The sequence below is a fragment of the Bos grunniens genome, chromosome 11 (genome assembly GCF_055505025.1).
Source record: "Bos grunniens cultivar Pamir isolate PY7600 chromosome 11, Bosgru_T2T1.0, whole genome shotgun sequence".
NCBI classification, from domain to species: Eukaryota; Metazoa; Chordata; class Mammalia; order Artiodactyla; family Bovidae; genus Bos; species Bos grunniens.
In genome coordinates this window covers 20883674-20895779 of record NC_141175.1, presented here as the reverse complement: position 1 = coordinate 20895779, position 12106 = coordinate 20883674, and the positions used below count along the sequence as shown (strand labels likewise).

At 37.7% G+C, this 12106-nt stretch overlaps 1 protein-coding gene across 6 annotated transcripts in view; it reads left to right on the top strand.

Annotated features, from left to right (window-relative positions):
* The window catches only part of NOL10 (nucleolar protein 10), a 92045-nt gene that overhangs the window by 6219 nt on the left and 73720 nt on the right, over positions 1-12106 (top strand). For 3 of the 6 annotated variants that reach the window (XR_015136404.1, XM_086325565.1, XM_086325569.1), the window contains exons 3-9: positions 665-763; positions 3770-3847; positions 5072-5109; positions 6142-6278; positions 7003-7068; positions 8579-8639; positions 10568-10653. Coding sequence is in view for 3 of the 6 variants with exons in the window: in XM_086325565.1 (XP_086181691.1) it covers positions 665-763; positions 3770-3847; positions 5072-5109; positions 6142-6278; positions 7003-7068; positions 8579-8639; positions 10568-10653 (565 nt within the window). In the remaining 3 variants the exon portion in view is untranslated. Of the gene's footprint in view, positions 1-664; positions 764-2760; positions 2908-3769; positions 3848-5071; positions 5110-6141; positions 6279-7002; positions 7069-8578; positions 8640-10567; positions 10654-12106 lie in introns of those variants that run through there. The other 3 variants (XM_086325566.1, XM_086325567.1, XM_086325568.1) reach the window with 3 other exon arrangements.

Below are 12106 nucleotides of genomic sequence, written 5' to 3'. Positions count from 1 at the left end.
ACTCCTCCTTAGCTGGTTCGAATCTTAGGTTCAGGTTTAGTGACCGAGGCAGTGAGGGGCCGGACAGTCATACGCGGTCCTTGCAGAGGGCACATACAGCAGCCAGCCAGAATCCACACCCCCTTGTGTTTGGGAACCTGTTTTTGAGAGTCCATCTTAGCGTTTTAACCCAGAGAGATTGCTGTAAGTCTTCTCTAGCCTGAATCCTATTGGCTGCAGATCAGTGCTGCCAAGGAGAGGCAAAAGGCAGCTTGGTACCAGTTTCTTATATAAATTTTTAAAGATTTTAAAGGTTTAAGCTTATTAAGCCATGATCCATGATAGAATAATAGTAGTGGTTTAATGTTTATTCTGTCCCCTTTAATCCGGGGCTTGAAACTGGATGCTTAATGGCGCTATTACGGACATTTCCCACCCCCCACCCCCAACCCCATTAACGGTGATACTCTTTGCTTTTTGAAAAGTACAAATAAAATGGTGTAGAAAAATAAGGCAGGAGCTGGGAGAACATCTTGCTGGTAGTGCGGCTGTGTTGGTGCCTTCCCAAGGCTGAGAGGCCCTGGGTTTTTGTTGTTTATAGGGACTGCTCTACACACTCTGTCTTCCTGCGACACAGAATAAGCATGTGGCCATTAAACCAGTTATGTATTTTCTTTCTTTGCAGATGTCCGTAGGAGAATTGAACTTATTCAGGATTTTGAAATGCCTACTGTTTGTACCACTATTAAGGTATCAAAAGATGGGCAGTATATTTTAGCAACTGGTAAGCATCGTTTTTGTTATAATTTAACATATGTTTCATACCAGGAAATGCTTTAGAGGAAAAGGCAAAATTATTCTAATATTTTATTATTAAAAAATTTCAAACATACAGAAATACTGGAAAAATTGTACAGTGAACAGCCATTTACCTCTCACCTTGATGCTTCAATAGTTCACTGTGTTTGCTTTATCGACTGTCTGTCTATCCATCTTTCTGCCATCCATCCATCCACCCTGTGTTTTGATGCTTTTCAGAGTAAGTTGCAGATGTTAGTATCTTTCACCCCTAAATACCTCAGTGTGTATGTCATTAACTAGAGTTCAATATTTGTTTATGGCTTTTTTTTAAATTTGCGTAAGTAAATAATTTTGATGAGTTTGAACAAATGTATATACCTGTGTAGCCCAAACCCCCAGCAAGATCCAGAACTTTCCTTCCACCTAGAACATTCTCTTATGCTCCTCACAGTCAGTCCCTGCCCCGACTCATGTGTAGCCAGACACCTCTCTGTGATTTACTTTTTCCCCACAGACAAATTTAGCCTGTTTTAAATAGACTCTTTTATATAAATGCAATCATGTACTATGTATTCTTTTTGTGTAAGACTTATTTCACCTAGGACTTCGTATTTCAGATTCATTCATGTCATTATATGTGTGAATAGTTCTTTTTTTGTTGCTGTTACCAAGTGATATTTCCTTCGAGGAATATGCCACACTTTGTTTATTCTTCAGTTGATGGACATCTGAGCTATTTTCATTCTTTGGCTATTATTGATAAAGCGTTATAAACCATCTCATACAAGTCTGTTTTGAGGACTTTGCTGGGTCATAGGGTAGGTGTGTATTTAGTTTGATGAGAACCTGCTAGGTATTTTTCCAGAGTAGTCAGATCATTTTATACTCCCGCCAACAAGGAGTGAGAGTCCCAGGAAAGATCATTTTTATCATAATGATTTTCTCTATCATGTACTAATATTTCTGAGGCTACTAAGACCTGTGTTAGCAATAATTCATCAGTATGAAAAAGCCATAAAATATAGGGAACTTTTAATGCATTGTCCTTTACAGCAAAATTACTCAACCATTTTTGGTTGTGGTTTTGCTCCATATATTCTAGGTATTGTCCACTTACTTTTTATTGTTGTTTTTGTCTTAACATTCATCTATATCTCTTTTCCAACCACTTTCTTCTTTGACAGCTTTTATACATCTCCATGCTGTTCTCTTTTGTTCTGTGCTGGTGGTTGTCTCATTACTAACACTATCCATGTGTTTCAGCCTCCAGTTCTATGTTCCGGATACAGACTACAATTGTAGATCATATATAACATATATGTTACGTAGAGAGTATGTATGTGTAGATATATTGTACTATAATGTGTGTGCTCAGTCACTCAGTCATATCTGACTCTCTGACATTGTGGACTGGAGCCCCCCAGGCTCCTTGGTCCATGGGATTTCCCAGGCAAGAATACTGCAGTGGGTTGCCATTTCCTACTCCAGGGGATCTTCCTGACCCAGGGATCGAACCCTTATCTCTCACATCTCCTACATTGGAAGGTGGGTTCTTTACCACTAGTGCCACCTGAGAAGCCCATGCTATGCTATGTACTATTTTTAAGTGAGATCTTGGGCTTTGATCCATGTCAGAAAATACAGAACTACTTCATCGCTTTCTTTTAGAAGTATCCTCATTGGTTTATGAACTTCCCTGATGGTCCAGTGGTTAAGTCTCTGTGCTTCCACTGCATGGGGCATGAGTTTGATCCCAGCTTGGGAACTAATATCCCACATGCAGTAGGGCATGGCTAAGAAATTTTTAAATATAGAAATATCCTTACTGGTTTTAAAAATCAGTCTTTTCCTGATTGCAAATGTGATAATCTTATAAAAAATGTAACAAATACACAGGAGAAAATGTGAAAGACCCTAAAATTGTATTAGAATATACCAGGTGTCTCTGTGCTTATTCCTCCATCGTTTTTTTGTGCAGAGGACTAGCACTGTCACAGTCGGGTTTTACGGAAGCCGGATCATATTAATATTACGAGCATCACCCTGCAGGGCTCACCTCTCTTGCTGCACTCACTCTGCGTTTCACTTCATGCTGTGTTTTGACAGCTTCCATGTCAGTGGTTACAGGTCTGTGTTATCCTCTTTATAAGTCGTATAATGATTTACCATCATTTACATAATTGTTTCCCTCTAGGTGGACATTTAATTTGCTTTCGTCTTTTGGCCATTTGTAAATAATGCTTCAGTGAACATTCTTCATGTCTTTGGTACACTTATGGGTGTGTTTCTGTAGAATAAATTTGTATAAATTGAAATAAAGACTTAAGATGTAAGAATATCACATATTTTACAAATACTGCCAGATTGTCCTTCAAAGAATTTGTAACAATTTAAACTTGTCACTGTACTTTCCTGGTGGCTCAAACAGTAAAGAATATGCCTGCAGTGCAGAAGACCCAGGTTCGATCCCTGAGTTGGCAAGATCCCCTGGAAAAAGGAATGGCAATCCACTCTAGTATTCTTGCCTAGAGAATTCCATGGACAGAGGAGCCTGGTGGGCTACAGTCCATGGGATTGCAAAGAGTTGGACATGACTGAGCAACTAACACTTCCAAACTTTCACTTTCATGCTTGTTACCAAAGTATGAGAGTAGATTTTTTTTTAATATCCACCTAAATGCAAATATTAACCAATTTCTCATCTTGGCCATTTGATAGATAAAAACTAGTTTTTAAAAAACCTACTTTGTTAAAGTATTTGTGAAGTTTATTAGTTATTTGTATTTCATTTTCTGTGTCTTGCTTGTTTATATCCTTTGCTCATTTTTCCCTTCACATGTTAGAAAGGGCTGCTTTAAATTCTTTTTGTTTGGTAAGCTTATAATTATCCTACTTAACCTCTAAACAAAAAGTATAATCAAATATTTGCAGGATATTGGTAATAAAAAGTATGTCCTTTAGGTTTTACATCCCATCGAATTTTTTATAGGAACATATAAACCTCGAGTTCGATGTTATGACACCTACCAATTATCCTTGAAGTTTGAAAGGTGTTTGGATTCAGAAGGTAAGAGATTATATTTGAATTCACGAAAATAGTTTTTATATTTGGGTACTTTTCTCCTTTTTAAGCTGGGCATGGCTTGTGTATTAGTTATAGTAAATGTGGCAGCTTTGAAAAGTTCATTTCATTACTCATAGCTCTGTTGGTGAAGTCCATGCAGGCTCGCCTGTGTTCTGTGCTCAGGACTGACCTCACAGTGTCAGCAGGATGGGACTCTTCCACAGGCCTTAGGCAGGATCTATCTTCAAACTTCCAGGTGGTTGACAGAACGCAGTTTGCTGTGGTGGTTGAGCTGAGGTCCCGCTTGCTGCTGGCTGTGAGCCGGGGGGCCACACTCGGCTTCTGGAGGCCCCGTGTGCCTCCTCACCTGGTCTCTGCCTCCTTCAAGCCAGCAGCAGTTCCTTGTGCCCTGAATCTGCCTCTTCTGCCTCCAGCTGGAGAAAACACTCACTGTTTTTAAAGGGCTTGGGAGAATTATAAATCTCAGCTTTGCCATAAAATGTGATGTACTCACAAGAGTGGTGTCTCCTCATGTTGACAGGGTCCACCCACACTCTCCAGAGCAGGGGACTGTACCCGGGGGAAGGTCAGTGGGGTCGTTCTTAGAATTCTGCCTGGTACGAGGGGCAGGTTGAGATGGGAAAGTTCATCTCCAACATGGAGATGGCCCCATGTTTGAGGTGAGGGAAAAGACCTTAATGGAATTTGTATTCTCCTAACTTGTTTCACTCTTTTATTTTAAAAAAAGCAATACAAACTCCATGTGCTGCTAATAGTAACTGTTTTCAGTCTTCAGTTTTGTTAACAGGTATGCTATGAATGAGTAAAAAGTTACTGTTACCTTTTTTCAAGCAAACATTTTTGAGCTTTTAATGTTTGTTATTTTACTTTGAATATCTCAGAAAAACTGTGGCAAAATTTACAAATCATTATATTTTGTGAATTTATTATCTAATTTGCTTCAGTTCTGTAGAAAATGTAGCTGATCTGTACTAAGAAACTATAAAATGTTTAACTTTCCACTTGGTGTTTTTTTTTTCCCCCCACTTGGTGTTTTGAGGGCAATATAGTATGACATCTTTGTTCTTGTTTTATGTAGATGGCAAAAAAGGAAGCAAAACCCAGCATTTGTGTATAATATTTGTATTGAATTAGAATCTGCATCAATTGTATATTTTTATTAAAATATTGATAATTATATTTTTCTTACTACTTCTTATTTTTCAGTTGTCACCTTTGAAACTTTGTCTGATGACTATTCAAAGGTATGTTTTATAGCATTGGTTTGTACTGCCTGTGCTCAAGAAATGAATGAGTGGAGTTTATTTCTATGATAAGTGTTTTTATGGTATTTCCATTGTTAAATTTAAAGTAGCTATGCAGTAAAATAAGACCTATTCTTTGCTATTAATATCTGTTTAGTTTGTCTTGTGAATGTGACAACAGGGATGGAGATAGTCTTTGGCAAGTCTAGTATCAAAATAAGTTTTCCATAGCATGTATGAATAAGATGTGACCTATATTTTTAAGAATTGGTAGCTGTCATCTTTTTAGACCATCTTATATCCTAGATGTGTGATTTTCATTATTGCATTTAAAGTAGTATTGTTTGCCAGGTTGCTTTCAGTTTCTTATTCATATGTGAAAAGCACAATAGCAGGTTGTTTGTTTACTATTCTTAACTGTGCAAGTAAGTGGTTGTGGTATACACTGAAGCAGTTCAAGACACAGCTTATATGTTTACATTCGCTTTTTTAAATTTTTGGTGCTATTAATGCATCTTTCAGCTCTGTGGTCATTTTCAGCAGTTACAGGATTGTCAGTAGAAGTGCCTTATTAAATTCAAAATGAAAAATTTTTAGTGATGTCAGGTGTTACTGTGAAGGAAAATCGAAATTTCAGAGCTGGTGTGTTTCATATATAGTCTTCAGTTCTGGCAACTATGGAATACAGTTTCCATAGCCTGTGGTAGCTATTTATCATATGTTTCGGAATATTCAATTTTATGATAAATTTTCTCTAGATACTGATAAGTTTGCTTGTAAGTCTTTCAGTTACAAGGTAAAGTTTGCCAAAAAACCTGTCTAGAATGCAGGAAGGCATTAAGTAACTAATGGAGAGGTTGATTCTTAACCTATTTCTTAGCCTTGATGGTAAGTTGTGTTTATACACGTGTGTTTACAGAGAGCAAGAAAAGACAAAATGAGAGTTTTTCTTGCTTTGCCAGTTTCAGAGATGATGAAATAAGCACTTTATCTAGAAATCTAAGCAAACTAATTTTCTTGTTTCATTTTCAGATTGTCTTCCTGCATAATGATAGATACATCGAATTTCATTCACAGTCAGGTTTCTACTACAAAACCAGAATACCGAAGTTCGGGCGAGACTTCTCTTACCACTACCCGTCCTGCGACTTGTACTTCGTTGGCGCAAGGTACGGGGTCTCATCACCCTTTGTTTTCTCCTTTCCAGATTCCCAAACGGTTTCTGTTCTTAATATGGAGGAGAGGGATTAAAAGAAGGATAAGACATTATCCCTGCCTTCTGGCTGCTCAAAGGGTGTAGTTCCAAAGTGACTGGCTCATTTAAGGGTCACATCCTTGACTTTCACTGGCATGGGGCTCTAAATCTAGAGACATGGTGACCCAGTGGGGCGACGGTGGTGGGAAATCAGTATCTTAGCCCCACTGCATGCGTTGTAAAGCATTTTATTCTTAGATGCTACCTTCTTTATGATTATCCATTTTAGAAAATTGAGAAAACATGAAAAAGAATAAAGAAGAGAAAAGTCACCTATTCTATAATTATGCCATGCAGAGGAAGCCCTTACTAGTATATTACTGTTATTTCATTGTAGTCTTGTTCTTATATACACTTACAGATGCATTTTGGATCTCGTATTCTCCTGTTATTTGTAAATAATATTCTGCTTAACAACTTCATAATTTTTCCTTGGCACATAGATGGTTGAAATCACTCTTATGCATGAACAAATTTACAAATAAGGTGATTATCTTTTAGGTTTAGAGTACATTTTTGTATCAGTGTTACAAAGGGAAGCAATGCCTTATGACAGATATATGTTTCTAAAAATTTATCCTTACTTGAAGAAAGTTCCTTTAGTTTACTGGATTTTTAACTCTTTTATTATTTGGCAGCTCTGAAGTTTATAGATTAAACTTGGAACAAGGACGGTACCTGAATCCTCTACAGACTGATGCTGCGTGAGTGTTGTTATAAGAATCCTGCTGTATTTATTTCTGCCAGGAGGTGGAGCCAGACTCCCAATTTGTTGTCACATAGCCTGTGTTGCATTTAATCAGAGCTCTCTGGGCAGCTTAGGTAAAAGAGTAACATTAAATTTTCTCCTACACACAAAAAAAATCGCTGAAAGACCTAGTGATGTCTTAAAATTTAAAAAAAAAATTTTTTTTTTTTATCTACCCGAAAAGGTTTTAACTCAGCCCAGAAATTCAGTTATTGTTTTTTGCTGTGTTCTTTAAATTTTCATTCATGATTTAATTTTCTGATATTTTCTCTTGTAGGGAAATTTTTTTTTTTTTGGTAGGGAAATTTTGAATTAACTCAAGAGTACCATTTTTTTAAATTTTATTTTTTATGTTTTTGCTAGTGGACATTTAAGATTTTTTCATGTTTTCTTTTTATCATGTGTTATAGTCTTTTAGGAATGAATCTGTCATAATATTAATGCTGAGTAGTAGCAACAGCAACACAGTAGTGAAGGCGCTTACTATGTGCCAGGCTGTATTCAGGATTTTATATATATTCACTCATTTGAAGCTTACAGCAAAGTTTTACAGTATAGGTACTATTATCACCACCATTTTACAAATAGTACAGCTGAGACTCAGAGAGGGTAAGTAGCTTGTTTAAGGTCACACAGCTAGTATGGAGTGGAAGCTGGATTACTTCTCATCTAGGTATATAAAGAGCTTGCTAGAATTTCCTTATTGCTTTGAAAGGGATTTTTAAAGGTTGGATGAACAGGTAATGATAAAAACCAGTAAACTCTCGTTATCTTTTTTTTTTTTTTCACATTGGTTTGAAGTACCGATTTTATTTTCTTAAATTGTAACACCATGATGCATCCTTGAATAATAAAAGAGTTATCTGCTCTTTACTTCCAGAATTTCCTGTTTATAATAGCAACATATTTATTGAGTGTCTTATAAACGCTAGACACTGTGCTGAGCATTTTATAGTTTTTTCATTTAATCCTCATGATGACCATATGAAGTTGGTGAACACCGTTTTGCAGAGAAAAGAAAATTCAAGCCTAGCACGGTGGACTCAACAGGCTGGTCAAGCCTCCAGATTGGTGTTTGATAGCCTGTGTTATTTTGCTTTGGGGGAAGATTATTGAGAAATTTGTTCCTGTGGCAGTAGGATAGTGGTTTTGAAGCGCGCCCTTCCGTGTCTCACCCCTTGGCAGGTAGAGTGTCACCCCGCGGTCTGACAATCCAGGGCGAGCCCTTCGGTGTCTCACCCCCTGGCAGGTGGAATGTCACCCCGAGGTCTGAAACTCCAGGGCCCTTGTGCCCAGCACTGGGCCTTGTGCTGCCTCGGTGCTTTTCATATGCAGATGATCGAGAACCTGCTGGCTGCCGCCTTCTCCATGGCAGTGGGTTCCTGTTTGTTTAGGAAGTTTAGGGGAGTGTCCCTCCCCCTAAAGCAGATGCTAAAACTCTCTCCCTTATCACTTTACTGTTTTAGGGAGAATAATGTTTGTGACATAAATTCAGTGCATGGCTTATTTGCCACAGGAACGATAGAGGTAAGCATACATTGACTTCATTTTGAAAAACATTTGCCCTGCATTTGCTAACAGAGTTTCATGTAAAGACAGGGTTACTTGGTTCCTAAGAGCAGGGTGCTGATGGTGAGACAAGCCCCTGGTTTGCTTTTCATGTGAATGGTGGGTCATGTTCCTGGGAGACACAGCTGTGCTCTTGCTGCAGACTGTGCCGCTTGGGGCTGCATTTGGCCTTGGGGGTGGGGGGCCGTCATCACTGAGGGTGAAGTTGATAGTCCCCAGCTCGTGTGGCAACCACTCTTGCTCTTCAGCAGCTCTCTGCTCCTTGTTAGTTTTATGACTGTATTCCTTTCCCTGAGGCTTATTTTTCTCATCAGTGAAATGGAGATGGTAAAACTTACCTTGCCAGCTGTGTGGAGGCGCTGTGCTGGTGAAGGTCACATGGAAGAACCTACATGAGAGCATTATAAACTAAGGGGACGTGGAGTGTGATCTGGACGTCCTGTAGAGTAGCACTCAATTATGCACATTTTCATTTTATTTTATTTTTTTTTACGTTTTCATTTTAAACTATGTTAACACCTTTGATTCAGTGTCTTTCATATTTAGGAGTTTTTCTAGATTTGCTTTTTAAAATTACAATATTGTTAAATACAGTAAAAAAAAAAAAGGTAAATATGTCAAAAATGTATTGTTAACAAATTCCCTTCTGTACCTTCCAGTCGTCAAGTCCTACACCACAGGTGACTCTTTAATGGCTTGCAATATTCTTTTTTCGTTTTTGTTTTTCTTTGTATATGCAGGTATTCGTATGTGTTAATAACATGTTTTTGAATGTTTTTCACAAAATTGAGATTATGCTGTGGTTCTTCATTTGCCTATTTTTTTTTAATGTAATGCTATATAATGAACATGTTTATACACTGGTGCTTGTAATTACTTGTAAAACTAAGGTAAATGTTTAAAACTGGTGGATAAGATTCCATTGTGTAGATGTATTGTAGTTTATTAAACCAATTCATATGAATGAAATGTAGATTTCTTTACTCAAATTATTTTTAGGTTAAAAGATGAAGATTTGAAATGGATCGCCTAAGGTTGATTTAATGGAAATATATAAAACTATGTTGACTGTGTTATAAAAACTAGTATGCCAAAGTTAGGCCAGTGAAGCATTATCTCGCTAATTACTTTCCTTGAGATTACAAAGGGGAAATTTTAAAATCATTTCCTTGAAAATTTTGTTTATTTGAATAGAGTCCTTACAGAGCAAGCTAGGCTAGACATCAGGAAACATGCTGTGTAAGAGAAGTTGTGAATTAGAGCAGGCTTCTCTTTCACCAACTGTTTTAAGACCAGTCATGAGACTTGTTGAAGGAGGCGCAGACCACCCAGCCCAAAGGCTGGGTTCCTGAAATTCCTTGGGTTCCTTGATTACTGTGTGTGTGTGTATGCAGTCATATTCAACCCTTTGTGACCCTGTAGGGATTTGATATTTGAGATGCACAGTCAGACCACTTTAAAATTCATTTTTACATTAATTTTGATATTATATGTTAGATTTTGATTTCTTCTGTGACAGTTATTGTGGTACATATATTAAATATTTATCATTGATACAATAATATTTATATTTAAATTTTGCCCGTTATACCAAAATATCTTTCATAACTCCTCTCCCCGCTACCACACCAACCAAATCAAGGTCCAGTCAGGTATCATGCATTGCATTTTGGACCTTTTTTCCCTTAACCACCATTTTTTTTTTCCTTTTTTAAATTATAAAAGAAATGCAGTTGATGCAAAGGTACAAGTAAAAAGTTAAAAATGTTAAGTTCTTAATCTGCACATGATAACCAGTAAGGCTTTTCATTTTCTTTTTGGGGAGTATTTTTCTAAAAATTTCCTAGTAGCAACAGTAATTTACAATGATTGTTCTGTTTGTTTAGGGCCGAGTAGAGTGTTGGGACCCGAGGACTCGGGGCCGAGTTGGTGTGTTAGACTGTGCGTTGAGTAGCGTCACGGCTGATTCAGAGTAAGTGGAAGTGAGTTTAAATACTCACCAACTTCTGATTTAAACAGATATATCAATGCTGAGATGTTGGGAAAGATTGAAGGCCAAAGGAGAAGGGGGTCACAGAGCACAAGATGGTCAGATAGCAGCACTGACTCAATGGATACGAGTTTGAGCAAACTCTGGGAGATGGTGGAGGGCAGAGGAGCCTGGCGTGCTGCATGCAGTCCATGGGGTTGCAAAGAGTGGATCATGACTTAGCGACAGAAGAACAGCAACAACAGTGTCAATACTAAATTAAAAGCAGTTGCTGAAGGATGACACTCTTAAAACACATTTCTCCGAGGTTGTGGTTTTGTAATTGTTTTATGGAAAAATCCTTTCCTGTGGAAGCTCACTAAGAATTCCTTTTTCATTTAGTTACCATGGAACTGAGTTAAAATGTATACGCTGCAAGAATTTATATTTCCCATTCTGTAGGATCTGGTGGTGGAATCCAGGGAAACCACAGTTACCTATTGAGTGTTACTACATTTTCATAAGAAAAACAGTGAACTTATATGTATACTGGGAAGAAATCTGGATATGTTGTAGTGTTGAAAGTAGCTTTACCTGTCGATTTAGTTTTGGGTGATTTTATTTATTACTTTTTTATGCTTAGCTTTATTTTTTTCCGACACAAGTGTTACAAGCTGTCACCTCTGTTATTGGACATAGGTGACCTTCTGGAAGGAGAAGCCAATACAGTCAAAGAAATATGAGTTAAATATTGGCTAGGGGAGGACAGGCTTTGTTGTTTACAGGTGATGTTTGTGATTGTGTGCCTGAGAAACCCAGTAGAATGAACTGAAAAACTATAAAAGCTAGTATGAGATTTAAGTAAATTGGTTACAAAATAAATGTACAAAATCAATGGCTTTGATGTTTATCAGCAAAGTCCATGTAGAAAGATACAGTGAAAACCAGTTCTCATTTATAACAAAAATTGTAAAATATTAAGGGTTAATCTTGATAAGTAACTATCTGAAGAAAAGGACAACATTTTATTAAGAAACAAACAGGTTTGAATAAATGAGGAAAAACAGTATCACCTCACCAAGAAATGGTTCTGGAGTTCAGTTTGAAAAGTCAGTGACGGAAGTCGATGCTAACGAGAGGACCTGATGCTTCAGCGTAGTTGCAGGCTGAGGCTCTAGGTGGCGTAAGCGGCCTGAGGATGCCAGCAGTCAGCCACCTGGACTCTAGGTTCTGGTCCAAGGTCATGGAGACAACAGCTGTTGAAATCAGGACTATGGCCCGCTTCTGACTCGTCATCTAGGGTCCTTCCCACCTCAGAGTTACTCTTGGTTACTGAGTGAGAAGTATATTCTAGATTAATAGCTGTAAACATCCATTGTTCTGTTACTTTTAGAGATTCTAGGCTCTCATCTGGGGACTAGTCTTTTTTTTTTTTTTAGCTTGACATCATTGACTT